The 18100-nt window shown below is 46.8% G+C and overlaps 1 protein-coding gene across 2 annotated transcripts in view; it reads right to left on the bottom strand.

Moving 5' to 3' along the window:
* Positions 1–1351: 1351 nt before the first annotated feature.
* The window catches only part of LOC139419379 (mothers against decapentaplegic homolog 9-like), a 28637-nt gene continuing 11888 nt past the window's right edge, over positions 1352–18100 (bottom strand). Inside the window, exons 4-7 of one of the 2 annotated variants that reach the window (XM_071169323.1) lie at positions 15327–15437; positions 14954–15175; positions 4112–4368; positions 1352–1627 (exon numbers count right to left, since the gene is read on the bottom strand). In XM_071169323.1, the coding sequence (XP_071025424.1) occupies positions 1484–1627; positions 4112–4368; positions 14954–15175; positions 15327–15437 (734 nt within the window). In that variant the 3' untranslated portion in view covers positions 1352–1483. The remainder of the gene's footprint in view (positions 1628–4111; positions 4369–14953; positions 15176–15326; positions 15438–18100) is intronic. The other variant, XM_071169324.1, reaches the window with a different exon arrangement.

The following is an 18100-nucleotide window of genomic DNA, read 5'->3' as shown; positions in this document are numbered from 1 at the left end:
AATAGGGCTGTAAAGGACTCCCATAGGGCTCCAATAGGGCTCTACAGGACTCCCATAGGGCTCCAATAGGGCTCTACAGGACTCACATAGGGCTCTACAGGACTCCAATAGGGCTCTACAGGACTCCCATAGGGCTCTACAGGACTCCCATAGGGCTCTACAGGACTCCAATAGGGCTCTACAGGACTCCCATAGGGCTCTGCAGGACTCCAATAGGGCTCTACAGGACTCCAATAGGGCTCTACAGGACTCCCATAGGGCTCTACAGGACTCCCATAGGGCTCTACAGGACTCCCATAGGGCTCCAATAAGGCTCTAAAGGACTCCCATAGGGCTCCAATAGGGCTCTACAGGACTCCCATAGGGCTCTACAGGACTCCCATAGGGCTCCAATAGGGCTCTACAGGACTCCAATAGGGCTCTACAGGACTCCCATAGGACTCCCACAGGACTCCCACAGGGCTCTACAGGGCTCTACAGGACTCCCATAGGGCTCCAATAGGGCTCTACAGGACTCCCATAGGGCTATACAGGACTCCCACAGGGCTCTACAGGACTCCCATAGGGCTCTACAGGACTCCCATAGGGCTCTACAGGACTCCCATAGGGCTCTACAGGACTCCCACAGGGCTCTACAGGACTCCCACAGGGCTCTACAGGACTCCCAAAGGGCTCTACAGGACTCCCAAAGGGCTCTACAGGACTCCCATAGGGATCCATAGAGCTCTACAGGACTCCCATAGGGCTCTACAGGACTCCCATAGGGCTCTGGTCAACAGTAGTGCCCTGTAAATGTAACAGGGTACAATTTGGGACACATTCCTTGTCTGTGAGTGCAGTTAAAGGTTTATTTAAAGGTTTATTTAAGCAGCTACGTGTGGTTGAATGCTGCCTTGTAGCTCACAGTAAACGAAAGGCTGTCTGAAGGACCATTAAAACCATGGTTACGACACTAGTAGCTACAACCATACCGTGTGTGTGTGTGTGTGAAGCGTTGTTCCTATCTGCAGCACTGACAGAAAGCTACGGTAGTGCAACCTACTCGTGATTACCTGCCATGAACTGAAACATAATGTGGTTTAATTCAGAACTGATGGTTGTTTCCAGTAAGGCTATTTCCAATAGCATCAATGGAGATAAGCACAGAGACACATGGAGATGTGTGTGTGTGTGTGTTAGGACACAGTGATGGGGCTGTGTGTGAGGAGACGGGGTAGTGTGTGTTAGGACACAGAGGAGATGGGTCTGTGAGTGTGTGTTAGGACACAGAGGAGATGAAGTTGTGAGTGTGTGTAAGGACACAGAGGAGATGGGGCTGTGTGTGTTAGGACACAGAGGAGATGAAGTTGTGAGTGTGTGTTAGGACACAGAGGAGATGGGGCTGTGTGTGTTAGGACACAGAGGAGATGGGGCTGTGAGTGTTAGGATACAGAGGAGATGGGGCTGTGAGTGTTAGGACACAGAGGAGATGGGGCTGTGAGTGTTAGGACACAGAGGAGATGGGGTTGTGGGGAGAGCCCATCTGTGTGAGGACCTTGTCCAGCCATTGCAGAGGGCCGTGCAGGTGCACCTCTATCCAGCAGGGGGTGCTGGTGACATCCTGGCGGTGGTACTCTGCACCCCAGCCCTGCACAGCGGAAGTAAATACAATTATCAGTTGGGTCACATTCATTAGTGCACACTGTAGCAAAACAGCGCAAAAGGGTTTGGCAACATAAAAGGAAAATGGGTGTTTCTTGTAGGATAAGTTCAGTTCACCCCTCCATGTTTCAGTTAGTTTTCTTCTGTTTCAGTCCATTTTCTTCGGTCTGCCTAGTGAACTAGTGAATTTCACCTCGTGTTCTGTTTGGTGAACTAGTGAATTTCACCTCGTGTTCTGTTTGGTGAACTAGTGAATTTCACCTCGTGTTCTGTTTGGTGAACTAGTGAATTTCACCTCGTGTTCTGTTTGGTGAACTAGTGAATTTCACCTCGTGTTCTGTTTGGTGAACTAGTGAATTTCACCTCGTGTTCTGTTTGGTGAACTAGTGAATTTCACCTCGTGTTCTGTTTGGTGAACTAGTGAATTTCACCTCGTGTTCTGTTTGGTGAACTAGTGAATTTCACCTCGTGTTCTGTTTGGTGACTAGTGAATTTAACCTTGTGTGTGTGTGTGCTAGAGGTCGACCGATTCTGATTTTCAACGCCGATACCGATACTGATTATTGGAGGACCAAAAAAAGCCGATACTGATTAATCGGTCGATTTTCTATATATATTTTTGTTATAATGACAATTACAACAAGACTGAATGAACAATGAATACTTTTATTTTAACTTAATATAACACAAAAATAACATCTATTTAGTCTCAAATAAATAATGAAACATGTTCAATTTGGTTTAAATAATGCAAAAACAAAGTGTTGGAGAAGAAAGTAAAAGTGCAATATGTGCCATGTAAAAAAGCTAACGTTTCAGTTCCTTGCTCAAAACATGAGAACATTCCCAGTTCTTCAATATTCCCAGTTAAGCAGTTTTAGGTTGTAGTTATTATAGGAATTATGACGCGTCAACTATTTCTCTCTATACAATTTGAATTTCAAATACCTCTAACTATTGGATGTTATTATAGGCACTGTAGTATTGCCTGCCTAATCTCTGGAGCCTTGAAGTCATAAAAAGCGCTGTGCTTCAAGCATTGCTAAGAGCTGCTGGCAAACGCAGGAAAGTGCTGTTTGAATGAATGCTTACGAGCCTGCTGCTGCCTACCACTGCTCAGACAGACTGCTCTATCAAATCATAGACTTAAATATAATATAATAAACACAGAAATACGAGCCTATGGTCATTAATATGGTTAAATCCGTAAACTATCAATTCGAAAGCAAAATATTTCTTATTTTAGTGAACTTGAAACTTGAAATTGGCCCTAATTATTCGGCCATGCCGACTAATCGGTCGACCTCTAGTGTAACGGATGTGAAATGGCTAGCTAGTTAGCGGTGGTGCCCGCTAATAGCGTTTCAATCTGGTGACGTCACTCGCTCTGAGACCTTGAAGTAGTGGTTCCCCCCTTTGCTCTGCAAGGGCCGCGGCTTTTGTGAAGCGATGGGTAACGATGCTTCGTGGTTGACTGTTGTTGATGTGTGCAGAGGGTCCCTGGTTCGCGCCCGGGTCGGGACGAGGGGACAGACTAAAGTTGTACTGTTATCTGGGTTTGTGTATCTGTCACTAGATACGTCCGTGACCAATACGTGTGTTCCGGAACCCTGTGTCATCACTACAGGCTGGAGCCAAAGATCAGAAAAACACGCGTTGAGTTACCGTGGAAACAGCGGAACGTCATTCAGCAACACATTCTACTTAATGTCTTACAGTTCTTCTTACAAACACCACTTTACTGCTGAAATCAAGTCAAATCATAAACCATAAATGTTGAGCAAATATAAAAAGCAGTTGAATGCACCCTGGGCTGTAAAGATCTGTGTTGTACACTAGTAAATATCTGTGTTCACTAGTAAATATCTGTGTTCACTAGTAAATATCTGTGTTCACTAGTAAATATCTGTGTTGTACACTAGTAAAGATCTGTGTTGTTCACTAGTAAATATCTGTGTTCACTAGTAAAGATCTGTGTTCACTAGTAAAGATCTGTGTTGTTCACTAGTAAAGATCTGTGTTGTTCACTAGTAAAGATCTGTGTTGTTCACTAGTAAAGATCTGTGTTCACTAGTAAAGATCTGTGTTGTACACTAGTAAAGAACATTGTTTCACCAGACATCTCAGTAACTCTTTTCTGTAGACAAAACATCTGTTCAAATGTGATGAATCGTTTCAGAGCCGTATTCACTGCCCATGTCGAGGTCACGTGACAGAACGACAATAATAACCACGACAGGCATTACCTTGACAAAGCTCATTGGGATGGTGCACATCTTGGTGAGTTCGTAGACCACCTCGAACCTGTAACCCACTGGCCCTTCACACCCTGACCCTTAACCACGATAGGTATTACCTCGACAAAGCTCATTGGGATGGTGCACATCTTGGTGAGTTCGTAGACCAAATCGAACCTGTAACCCCCTGGCCCTTCACCCCCTGACCTTTAACCCCTGACCCCGATAGTTACCTTGACGAAGCTCATGCGTATAGTACACATCTTGGTGAGTTCGTAGACCACCTCGAAGCCGTGGTTGACGGACTGAGAGAGGAGCTCGGCGAACAGCTGGTTGTTGAAGATCTTCAGACTACAGCCGCTGGGGATCTTACACACGGTGGTGGCATGGAAACCATGCTGATAGTTACAGTTACGACTCTGGACGAAGATACTGCTGTCACTCAGACACTCGGCATACACCTCACCACCCACGTAGTAGAGATGGACACCTGGAGGGGGAGGGAGGGAGAGAGAGGGGGAGAGAGAGAGAGTAGAGTTAGGAGAGTTAGAAGTCTGGACGAAGATACTGCTGTCACTCAGACACTCGGCATACACCTCACCACCCACGTAGTAGAGATGGACACCTGGAGGGGGAGGGAGGGAGAGAGAGGGGGAGAGAGAGAGAGTAGAGTTAGGAGAGTTAGAAGTCTGGACGAAGATACTGCTGTCACTCAGACACTCGGCATACACCTCACCACCCACGTAGTAGAGATAGACACCTGGAGGGAGGGGGAGAGAGAGAGAGAGAGAGGAGAGTTAGGACTCTCGACGAAGATACTAGTATCGCTCAGACACACGGAATACACAACCCCTACATATTAGAGATGAACACCTGGGAGGGAGGGAGGGAGGGAGAGAGAGAGAGAGAGAGAGAGAGAGAGAGAGAGAGAGACAGAGAGAGAGAGAGAGAGAGAGAGAGAGGGAGAGAGAGAGAGAGAGAGGAGAGTTAGGAGTCTGGATGAAGATATTGTTGTCACTCAAACACTCAGCACACACCTCACCACCTACATAGTAGAGATGGACACCTGGAGGGAGGGGGAGAGTGTGAGGGAGAGAGAGGGAGAGAGGAGAGTTAGGACTCTCGACGAAGATACTTGTATCGCTCAGACACACGGAATACACAACCCCTACATATTAGAGATGAACACCTGGGAGGGAGGGAGGGAGGGAGGGAGAGAGAGAGAGAGAGAGAGAGAGAGAGAGAGAGAGAGAGAGAGAGAGAGAGAGAGAGAGAGAGAGAGGTAGTGAGAAGGGCTTAGGGTGGGAGAAATGAAGAGGAGGGAGGAAGGGGGATGGAGAGAGAAAAGGGTTAACATTCTTGACATCATTGCTACCTGCTACTGTGTCTTGGCAGAAAAGAGGACAAATGTAGACTTTACAGTGGTTACCTGTGTGTGTGTGTGTGTGTGTGTGTGTGTGTGTGTGTGTGTGTGTGTGTGTGTGTGTGTGTGTGTGTGTGTGTGTGTGTGTGTGTGTGTGTGTGTGTACAGTTGAAGTCGGAAGTTTACATACACTTAGGTTGGAGTCATTAAAACTAGTTTTTCAACCACTCCACCAATATCTTGTTAACAAACTATAGTATTGGCAAGTCGGTTAGGACATCTACTTTGTGCATGGCAAAAATTGATGTCATGGCTTTAGAAGCTTCTGATAGGCTAATCATTTGAGTCAATTGAAGGTGTACCTGTGGATGTATTTCAAGGTCTACCTTCAAACTCAGTGCCTCTTTGCTTGACATCAGCAAGACCTCAGAAAATAAATTGTAGACCTCCACAATTCTGGTTCATCCTTGGGAGCCATTTCCAAACGCCTGAATGTACCACGTTCATCTGTACAAACAATAGTACGCAAGTATAAACACCATGGGACCACACAGCTGTCATACCGCTCAGGAAGGAGACCCGTTCTGTCTCCTAGAGATTAACGTACTTTGGTGTGAAAAGTGCAAATCAATCCCAGAACAACAGCAAAGGACCTTGTGAAGATGCTGGAGGAAACAGGTACAAAAGTATCTATATCCACAGTAAAATGAGTCCTATATCGACATAACCTGAAACCGCTCAGCAAGGAAGAAGCCACTGCTCCAAAACCGCCATAAAAAAGCCAGACTACGGTTTGCAACTACACATGGGGACAAAGATCGGACTTTTTGGAGAAATGTCCTCTGGTCTGATTAAACAAAAATAGAACTGTTTGGCCATAATGACCATCGTTATGTTTGTAGGAAAAAGGGGGAGGCTTGCAAGCCAAAGAACACCATCCCAACCGTGAAGCACGGGGGTGGCAGCATCATGCTGTGGGGGTGCTTTGCTGCAGGAGGGACTGGTGTACTTCACAAAATAGATGGCTTCATTAGGAAGGATAATTATTTAGATATATTGAAGCAACATCTCAAGACATCAGTCAGGAAGTTAAAGCTTGGTCGCAAATGGGTCTTCCAAATGGACAATGACTCAAGCATACTTCCAAAGTTGTGGCAAAATGGCTCAAGGACAACAAAGTCAAGGTATTGGAGTGGCCATCACAAAGCCCTGACCTCAACCCTATGGAAAATGTGTGGGCAGAACTGAAAAAGCGTGTGCGAACAAGGAGGCCTACAAACCTGACTCAGTTACACCAGCTCTGTCAGGAGGAATGGGCCAAAATTCACCCAACTTCTTGTGGGAAGCTTGTGGAAGGCTACCAGAAACATTTGACCCAAGTTAAAGAATCTAAAGGCAATGCTACCAAATACTACTTGAGTGTATGTAAACTTCTGACCCACTGGGAATGTGATGAACGAAATAAAAGCTGAAATAAATCATTCTCTCTACTATTATTCTGACATTTCACATTCTTAAAATAAAGTGGTGATCCTAACTGACCAAAAACAGGGGATTTTTACTAGGATTAAATGTCAGGAAATGTGAAAAACTGAGTTTAAATGTATTTGGCTAAGGTGTATGTAAACTTCTGACTTCAACTGTATGTTTGTGTGTGTTTGTGAGAAGCGTGTGTGTTTTTGTGTGTGTGTGTGTGTGTGTGTGTGTGAGAAGCGTGTGTGTTTTTGTGTGTTTGTGTGTGTGTGTGAGAAGAGAGAGGGGAGGGGGGCAACAGTGGCGTGTGGGGGCCCAAAACACACATTTTAACGGGAATCCATGGCAACACCATGAGAAAAAACAACACAGGTACACTCTTAGAAAGAAAAGGTTCTAGGTAGAACCATACGGGGTCGATCAGTAGAACCATACAGGATCGGTCAGTAGAACCATACGGGGTCGATCAGTAGAACCATACGGGGTCGGTCATTAGAACCATACAGGGTCGATCAGTAGAACCATACGGGGTCGATCAGTAGAACCGTACAGGGTCGATCAGTAGAACCATACGGGGTCGGTCAGTAGAACCATACAGGGTCGATCAGTAGAACCATACGGGGTCGATCAGTAGAACCATACAGGGTTGGCGTACAGGGTCGGTCAGTAGAACCGTACAGGGTCAGTCAGTATAACCGTACAGGGTCCATCAGTGGAACCATACAGGGTTTGTCGGTTTGTCCCCATACGGGAACCCTTTTTGGTGCAGAGAGTTCTACCTGGAACCCTGTATAAATGGTTCTACCTGGAACCCTGTATAAATGGTTCTACCTGGAACCCTGTATAAATGGTTCTCCCTGGAACCCTGTATAAATGGTTCTACATGGAACCGTGTATAAATGGTTCTACCTGGAACCCTGTATAAATGGTTCTACCTGGAACCCTGTATAAACGGTTCTCCCTGGAACCCTGTATAAATGGTTCTACCTGGAATGGAACCCTGTATAAACGGTTCAACCTGGAACCCTGTATAAATGGTTCTCCCTGGAACCCTGTATAAACGGTTCTCCCTGGAACCCTGTATAAACGGTTCTACCTGGAACCCTGTATAAACAGTTCTCCCTGGAACCCTGTATAAACGGTTCTCCCTGGAACCCTGTATAAACGGTTCTCCCTGGAACCCTGTATAAACGGTTCTCCCTGGAACCCTGTATAAACGGTTTTCCCTGGAACCCTGTATAAACGGTTCAACCTGGAACCCTGTATAAACGGTTCTACCTGGAACCCTGTATAAACGGTTCTACCTGGGACCCTGTATAAACGGTTCAACCTGGAACCCTGTATAAACGGTTCTACCTGGAACCCTGTATAAACGGTTCTACCTGGAATCCTGTATAAACGGTTCTACCTGGAACCCTGTATAAACGGTTCTACCTGGAACCCTGTATAAACGGTTCTACCTGGAACCCTGTATAAACGGTTCTACCTGGAACCCTGTATAAACGGTTCTACCTGGGACCCTGTATAAACGGTTCTACCTGGGACCCTGTATAAACGGTTCTACCTGGGACCCTGTATAAACGGTTCTACCTGGAACCCTGTATAAACGGTTCTACCTGGAACCCTGTATAAAAGGTTCAACCTGGAACCCTGTATAAAAGGTTCAACCTGGAACCCTGTATAAACGGTTCTACCTGGAACCCTGTATAAACGGTTCTACCTGGAACCCTGTATAAACGGTTCTACCTGGAACCCTGTATAAACGGTTCAACCTACCTGGAACCCTGTATAAACGGTTCAACCTGGAACCCTGTATAAACGGTTCTACCTGGAACCCTGTATAAAGGGTTCTACCTGGAACCCTGTATAAACGGTTCTACCTGGAACCCTGTATAAACGGTTCAACCTGGAACCCTGTATAAACGGTTCTACCTGGAACCCTGTATAAACGGTTCTACCTGGAACCCTGTATAAACGGTTCTCCCTGGAACCCTGTATAAACGGTTCTACCTGGAACCCTGTATAAACGGTTCTCCCTGGAACCCTGTATAAACGGTTCTCCCTGGAACCCTGTATAAACGGTTCAACCTGGAACCCTGTATAAACGGTTCTACCTGGAACCCTGTATAAAAGGTTCAACCTGGAACCCTGTATAAACGGTTCTACCTGGAACCCTGTATAAACGGTTCTACCTGGAACCCTGTATAAACGGTTCTACCTGGAACCCTGTATGAACGGTTCAACCTGGAACCCTGTATAAACGGTTCAACCTGGAACCTTGTATAAACGGTTCTACCTGGAACCCTGTATAAACGGTTCTACCTGGAACCCTGTATAAACGGTTCTACCTGGAACCCTGTATAAACGGTTCAACCTGGAACCCTGTATAAACGGTTCAACCTGGAACCCTGTATAAACGGTTCAACCTACCTGGAACCCTGTATAAACGGTTCAACCTGGAACCCTGTATAAACGGTTCTACCTGGAACCCTGTATAAACGGTTCTACCTGGGACCCTGTATAAACGGTTCTACCTGGAACCCTAAACGGAACCTGGAACCCTGTATAAACGGTTCTACCTGGAACCCTGTATAAACGGTTCTACCTGGAACCCTGTATAAACGGTTCTACCTGGAACCCTGTATAAACGGTTCAACCTGGAACCCTGTATAAACGGTTCTACCTGGAACCCTGTATAAACGGTTCTACCTGGAACCCTGTATAAACGGTTCAACCTGGAACCCTGTATAAACGGTTCTACCTGGAACCCTGTATAAACGGTTCTACCTGGAACCCTGTATAAACAGTTCTCCCTGGAACCCTGTATAAACGGTTCTACCTGGAACCCTGTATAAACGGTTCTCCCTGGAACCCTGTATAAACGGTTCTCCCTGGAACCCTGTATAAACGGTTCAACCTGGAACCCTGTATAAACGGTTCTACCTGGAACCCTGTATAAAAGGTTCAACCTGGAACCCTGTATAAACGGTTCTACCTGGAACCCTGTATAAACGGTTCTACCTGGAACCCTGTATAAACGGTTCTACCTGGAACCCTGTATGAACGGTTCAACCTGGAACCCTGTATAAACGGTTCAACCTGGAACCTTGTATAAACGGTTCTACCTGGAACCCTGTATAAACGGTTCTACCTGGAACCCTGTATAAACGGTTCTACCTGGAACCCTGTATAAACGGTTCAACCTGGAACCCTGTATAAACGGTTCAACCTGGAACCCTGTATAAACGGTTCAACCTACCTGGAACCCTGTATAAACGGTTCAACCTGGAACCCTGTATAAACGGTTCTACCTGGAACCCTGTATAAACGGTTCTACCTGGGACCCTGTATAAACGGTTCTACCTGGAACCCTGTATAAACGGTTCTACCTGGAACCCTGTATAAACGGTTCTACCTGGAACCCTGTATAAACGGTTCTACCTGGAACCCTGTATAAACGGTTCAACCTGGAACCCTGTATAAACGGTTCTACCTGGAACCCTGTATAAACGGTTCTACCTGGAACCCTGTATAAACGGTTCTACCTGGAACCCTGTATAAACTGTTCTACCTGGAACCCTGTATAAACGGTTCTACCTGGAACCCTGTATAAACGGTTCTACCTGGAACCCTGTATAAACGGTTCTACCTGGAACCCTGTATAAACGGTTCTACCTGGAACCCTGTATAAACGGTTCTACCTGGAACCCTGTATAAACGGTTCTACCTGGGACCCTGTATAAACGGTTCAACCTGGAACCCTGTATAAACGGTTCTACCTGGAACCCTGTATAAACGGTTCTACCTGGAACCCTGTATAAACGGTTCAACCTGGAACCCTGTATAAACGGTTCTACCTGGAACCCTGTATAAACGGTTCTACCTGGAACCCTGTATAAACGGTTCTACCTGGAACCCTGTATAAACGGTTCAACCTGGAACCCTGTATAAACGGTTCTACCTGGAACCCTGTATAAACGGTTCAACCTGGAACCCTGTATAAACGGTTCTACCTGGAACCCTGTATAAACGGTTCTACCTGGAACCCTGTATAAACGGTTCTACCTGGAACCCTGTATAAACGGTTCTACCTGGAACCCTTTTATTGTCTAAAAGTTCCAGCCTTTTAGCCTTTAAAATAAAAGAGTTTATGACGATACATTACAGTCTACCTACCCCTCCCCCCTACACTCTAACCACTAACCACTAGGTTACCTACCCCCTCTACACTCTAACCACTAGGTTACCTACCCCCTCTACACTCTAACCACTAGGCTACCTGCCACCCCTACACTCTAACCACTAACCACTAACCACTAGGTTACCTACCCCCTCTACACTCTAACCACTAGGCTACCTGCCGCCCCTACACTCTAACCACTAACCACTAACCACTAACCACTAGGTTACCTACCCCCTCTACACTCTAACCACTAACCACTAGGTTACCTACCCCCTCTACACTCTAACCACTAACCACTAGGTTACCTACCCCCTCTACACTCTAACCACTAACCACTAACCACTAGGTTACCTACCCCCTCTACACTCTAACCACTAACCACTAGGTTACCTACCCCCTCTACACTCTAACCACTAACCACTAACCACTAGGTTACCTCCCCCCTCTACCCTCTAACCACTAACCACTAGGTTACCTACCCCCTCTACACTCTAACCACTAACCACTAGGTTACCTACCCCCTCTACACTCTAACCACTAGGCTACCTGCCACCCCTACACTCTAACCACTAACCACTAACCACTAGGTTACCTACCCCCTCTACACTCTAACCACTAACCACTAGGTTACCTACTCCCTCTACACTCTAACCACTAACCACTAACCACTAGGTTACCTACCCCCTCTACACTCTAACCACTAACCACTAGGTTACCTACCCCCTCTACACTCTAACCACTAACCACTAACCACTAGGTTACCTACCCCCTCTACACTCTAACCACTAACCACTAACCACTAGGTTACCTACCCCCTCTACACTCTAACCACTAACCACTAGGTTACCTACCCCCTCTACACTCTAACCACTAATCACTAACCACTAGGTTACCTACCCCCTCTACACTCTAACCACTAACCACTAGGTTACCTACCCCCTCTACACTCTAACCACTAACCACTAACCACTAGGTTACCTACCCCCTCTACACTCTAACCACTAACCACTAACCACTAGGTTACCTACCCCCTCTACACTCTAACCACTAACCACTAACCACTAGGTTACCTACCCCCTCTACACTCTAACCACTAACCACTAGGTTACCTACCCCCTCTACACTCTAACCACTAACCACTAGGTTACCTACCCCCTCTACACTCTAACCACTAACCACTAGGTTACCTGCCGCCCCTACACTCTAACCACTAACCACTAACCACTAGGTTACCTACCCCCTCTACACTCTAACCACTAACCACTAGGTTACCTACCCCCTCTACACTCTAACCACTAACCACTAACCACTAGGTTACCTACCCCCTCTACACTCTAACCACTAGACTACCTGCCCCCCTACACTCTAACCACTAACCACTAACCACTAGGTTACCTACCCCCTCTACACTCTAACCACTAGGTTACCTGCCGCCCCTACACTCTAACCACTAACCACTAACCACTAGGTTACCTACCCCCTCTACACTCTAACCACTAGGTTACCTGCCGCCCCTTAACTCTAACCACTAACCACTAGGTTACCTACCCCCTCTACACTCTAACCACTAACCACTAGGTTACCTACCCCTTCTACACTCTAACCACTAACCACTAACCACTAGGTTACCTACCCCCTCTACACTCTAACCACTAGACTACCTGCCCCCCTACACTCTAACCACTAACCACTAACCACTAGGTTACCTACCCCCTCTACACTCTAACCACTAGGTTACCTACCCCCTCTACACTCTAACCACTAACCACTAACCACTAGGTTACCTACCCCCTCTACACTCTAACCACTAGACTACCTGCCCCCCTACACTCTAACCACTAACCACTAACCACTAGGTTACCTACCCCCTCTACACTCTAACCACTAGGCTACCTGCCGCCCCTACACTCTAACCACTAACCACTAACCACTAGGTTACCTACCCCCTCTACACTCTAACCACTAGACTACCTGCCCCCCTACACTCTAACCACTAACCACTAACCACTAGGTTACCTACCCCCTCTACACTCTAACCACTAGGCTACCTGCCGCCCCTACACTCTAACCACTAACCACTAACCACTAGGTTACCTACCCCCTCTACACTCTAACCACTAGACTACCTGCCCCCTCTACACTCTAACCACTAGACTACCTGCCCCCTCTACACTCTAACCACTAGGCTACCTGCCTCCTCTACACTCTTACCACTAGGCTACCTGCCCCCTCTACACTCTAATCACTAGGCTACCTGCCCCCCCTACACTCTAACCACTAGACTACCTGCCACCCCAGGTTCCTACATTACATACAATACATTACACTCTAACCACTAGGCTACCTGCCCCCCCTACACTCTAACCACTAGGCTACCTGCCTCCTCTACACTCTAACCACTAGGCTACCTGCCTCCTCTACACTCTAACCACTAGGCTACCTGCCCCCTCTACACTCTAACCACTAGGCTACCTGCCCCCCCTACACTCTAATCACTAGGCTACCTGCCCCCCCTACACTCTAATCACTAGGCTACCTGCCCCCCCTACACTCTAATCACTAGGCTACCTGCCCCCCCTACACTCTAACCACTAGGCTACCTGCCGCCCCTACACTCTAACCACTAGGCTACCTGCCCCCCCTACACTCTAATCACTAGGCTACCTGCCCCCCCTACACTCTAATCACTAGGCTACCTGCCCCCCCTACACTCTAACCACTAGACTACCTGCCACCCCAGGTTCCTACATTACATACAATACATTGCACTCTAATCACTAGGCTACCTGCCACCCCAGGTTCCTACATTACATACAGTACCAATCAAAGATTCTTTATTTTCACATTGTAGAATAATAGTGAAGACAACAAAACAATGAAATAACATATATGGAATCATGTAGTAACCAAAAAAGTGTTGAAATTCTTCAAAGTAGCCACCCTTTGATGACAGCCTTGCACACTCTTGACCTATACTGCACTACACCTTGACCAGGGAAATGGAGCGAGAGAGAGAGAGTTGAGATGGAGAGAGGAGATACAGTACACTACTATTGACCAGGGAAATGGCCCCCTATTCTCTATACAGTACACTACTATTGACCAGGGAAATGGCCCAGTATTCCCTATACAGTACACTACTATTGACCAGGGAAATGGCCCCCTATTCCCTATACAGTACAATACTATTGACCAGGGCAAAGGCCCCCTGTTGTCTATACAGTACACTACTATTGACCAGGGAATAGGCCCCCTGTTGTCTATACAGTACACTACTATTGACCAGGGCAAAGGCCCCCTATTGTCTATATAGTACACTACTATTGACCAGGGAAATGGCCCCCTATTCCCTATACAGTACAATCCTATTGACCAGGGCAAAGGCCCCCTATTGTCTACACAGTACACTACTATTGACCAGGGAAATGGCCCCCTGTTGTCTATATAGTACACTACTATTGACCAGGGAAATGGCCCTCTATTCCCTATATAGTACACTACTATTGACCAGGGATATGGCCCCCTATTCTCTATACAGTACACTACTATTGACCAGGGAAATGGCTCCGTATTCCCTATACAGTACACTACTATTGACCAGGGCAAAGGCACCCTATTGTCTATACAGTACACTACTATTGACCAGGGAAATGGTCCCCTGTTCCCTATATAGTACACTACTGTTGACCAGGGAAATGGACCCCTATTCTCTATACAGTACACTACTACCGACCAGGGAAATGGCCCCCTGTTGTCTATACAGTACACTACTATTGACCAGGGAAATGGCCCCCTATTCCCTATATAGTACACTACTATTGACCAGGGAAATGGCCCCCTATTACCTATATAGTACACTACTATTGACCAGGGCCCAGTGTGGGAAGCACAGCAGAAGTGACTAGTCATTTCCTTTCTGAAGATGACGCCAATTGTTTAAGTGCAATGACTGATGGCTAGTTGTTTACACAGAGGAAACCAACACATATTTCACATTTTGTTAATTAATGAACAATTCATTAATTAATGTGTGCGTGTGTGTGTGTGTGTTCTCACCTTTTCCTATGTGCCTGCGTGTGTGTTCGATGGTTGAGTTGCGGTTGACGTTAGACAGCAGGCCGAGACAGAAGCGGTTGTTGTTGTTGGAGGGGTCGGTGAAGCCGTCTACCAGGACGCTACGGGACGAGGCGTGGAACGTCTCTCTGACACGGTTATTCAGCTCGTAGTACGCCACTGAACACCAGTACTCTGGCTCCTCATAACACACAGGCCGCAGGTCTACACAGAGAGGACGGAGGGGGTTAGAGTGTATGTGTTACACTCTGTGTGTGTGTGTGTGTGTGTGTGTGTGTGTTACACTCTGTGTGTGTGTGTGTGTGTGTGTGTGTGTGTGTGTGTGTGTATGAGTGTGTGTATGAGTGTGTGTTACCTCTGTGTGGAGCTGAGAAGGTGAGCTTGTGTGTGTTAGAGGGGTCTCCAGGTTTGACGTCCTCTGTTGGGGCCGTCTCCATCATGTTATAGGGGGGAGGGGGGGTCTCTGCTGGGGGGAGGACAGGGGAAAAGAGGAGAGAGGAGGGGTTGATGGAGGGCGAAGGGGGAAGAGAGGGGAGAGGAGGGCATGAGGGAGGGCGAAGGGGGAAGAGAGGGGAGAGGAGGGGATGAGGGAGGGCGAAGGGGGAAGAGAGGGGAGAGGAGGGGATGAGGGAGGGCGAAGGGGGAAGAGAGGGGAGAGGAGGAGATGAGGGAGGGCGAAGGGGGAAGAGAGGGGAGAGGAGGGGATGAGGGAGGGCGAAGGGGGAAGAGAGGGGAGAGGAGGAGATGAGGGAGGGCGAAGGGGGAAGAGAGGGGAGGAGAAAGGAAGAGAGGAATTACAGCACATCCAAAAGATGCAAATGGTTAAAATCATTAAAAAAAAAAATATTGCAATGAAAAGACAATAACAGCTTTTTGATCCTTATTGAGGTGGTACAGTAGTAGGAGGAGTTCTAGCTAGTAGTAGTAGGAGGAGTTCTAGCTAGTAGTAGTAGGAGGAGTTCTAGCTAGTAGTAGTAGGAGGAGTTCTAGCTAGTAGTAGTAGGAGGAGTTGTAGCTAGCAGTAGTAGTAGGAGGAGTTATAGCTAGCAGTAGTAGTAGGAGGAGTTATAGCTAGCAGTAGTAGGAGGAGTTCTAGCTAGTAGTAGTAGGAGGAGTTCTAGCTAGTAGTAGTAGGAGGAGTTCTAGCTAGTAGTAGTAGGAGGAGTTCTAGCTAGTAGTAGTAGGAGGAGTTCTAGCTAGTAGTAGTAGGAGGAGTTCTAGCTAGCAGTAGTAGGAGGAGTTATAGCTAGCATTAGTAGGAGGAGGAGTTATAGCAAGCAGTAGCAGGAGGAGTTATAGCTAGCAGTAGTATGAGGAGTTATAGCTAGCAGTAGTAGAAGGAGGAGTTATAGCTAGCAGTAGTAGAAGGAGGAGTTATAGCTAGCAGTAGTAGGAGGAGTTATAGCTAGCAGAAGTAGGAGGAGTTATAGCTAGCAGCAGTAGTAGGAGGAGTTACAGCTAGCAGCAGCAGTAGTAGGAGGAGTTATAGCTAGCAGTAGTAGGAGGAGGAGTTATAGCTAGCAGTAGCAGGAGGAGTTATAGCTAGCATTAGTAGGAGGAGTTATAGCTAGCAGTAGTAGGAGGAGGAGTTATAGCTAGCAGTAGTAGGAGGAGGAGTTACAGCTAGCAGCAGCAGTAGGAGGAGTTATAGCTAGCAGTAGTAGGAGGAGTTATAGCTAGCAGTAGTAGGAGGAGTTATAGCTAGCAGCAGTAGGAGGAGGAGTTACAGCTAGCAACAGCAGTAGTAGTAGGAGTTATAGCAGCAGTAGTAGGAGGAGGAGTTATAGCAAGCAGGAGGAGGAGTAGTTGTAGCTAGCAGTAGTAGGAGGAGTTATAGCTAGCAGTAGTAGGAGGAGGTGTTATAGCTAGCAGTAGTAGGACGAGGAGTTATAGCTAGCAGCAGTAGGAGGAGGAGTTATAGCTAGCTGTAGTAAGAGGAGGAGTTATAGCTAGCAGCAGTAGGAGGAGGAGTTATAGCTAGCAGTAGTAGGAGGAGGAGTTATAGCAAGCAGTAGCAGGAGGAGGAGTTAGAGCTAGCAGTAGTAGGAGGAGGAGTTATAGCTAGCTGTAGTAGGAGGAGGAGTTATAGCTAGCTGTAGTAAGAGGAGGAGTTATAGCTAGCAGCAGTAGGAGGAGGAGTTATAGCTAGCAGTAGTAGGAGGAGGAGTTATAGCAAGCAGTAGCAGGAGGAGGAGTTAGAGCTAGCAGTAGTAGTAGTAGGAGTTTAAGCTAGCAGCAGCAGTAGGAGGAGTTTAAGCTAGCAGCAATAGTAGGAGGAGTTATAGCTAGCAGCAGTAGTAGGAGGATTTATAGCTAGCAGTAGTAGGAGGAGGAGTTATAGCTAGCAGTAGTAGGTGGAGGAGTTACAGTTAGCAGCAGTAGGAGGAGTTATAGCTAGCAGTAGTAGGAGGAGTTATAGCTAGCAGTAGTAGGAGGAGGAGTTACAGCTAGCATTAGTAGGAGGAGGAGTTACAGCTAGCAGCAGCAGTAGGAGGAGTTATAGCTAGCAGTAGTAGGAGGAGTTATAGCTAGCAGTAGTAGGAGGAGTTATAGCTAGCAGCAGTAGGAGGAGGAGTTACAGCTAGCAACAGCAGTAGTAGGAGGAGTTATAGCTAGCAGTAGTAGGAGGAGGAGTTATAGCAAGCAGTAGCAGGAGGAGTTATAGCTAGCAGTAGTAGGAGGAGTTATAGCTAGCAGTAGTAGGAGGAGTTATAGCTAGCCGCAATAGAAGGAGGAGTTATAGCAGGCATTAGTAGTAGGAGGAGTTATAGCTAGCAGTAGTAGGAGGAGTTATAGCTAGCAGCAATAGTAGGAGGAGTTATAGCAGGCAGCAGTAGTAGGAGGAGTTATAGCTAGCAGCAGTAACGTCATATAGTAGTCATGTGGTAGGGGCTGGTTATAGTAGTAGTAGTAATGTAGTAGTAGTTATGCAGTAGGAAGTATAATGTGTATATATACATGTATGTTTGTATGTATGTATTGTTGGGGAATAATCAGAATTGGTTGGTAACATAGGTAAGATGTTTTATATTCATCATATGTTTGTAAGTTACTTCTCATCAGAATGTGTTTGTATAATACTGTGGCGGGGTTGCAGTATCTGTTCTCTGTCAGGACTAAGTTACTTGG

This window comes from Oncorhynchus clarkii, chromosome 10, assembly GCF_045791955.1.
Source record: "Oncorhynchus clarkii lewisi isolate Uvic-CL-2024 chromosome 10, UVic_Ocla_1.0, whole genome shotgun sequence".
Lineage (NCBI taxonomy): Eukaryota > Metazoa > Chordata > Actinopteri > Salmoniformes > Salmonidae > Oncorhynchus > Oncorhynchus clarkii.
This window is presented reverse-complemented; position numbering and strand designations above follow the sequence as displayed.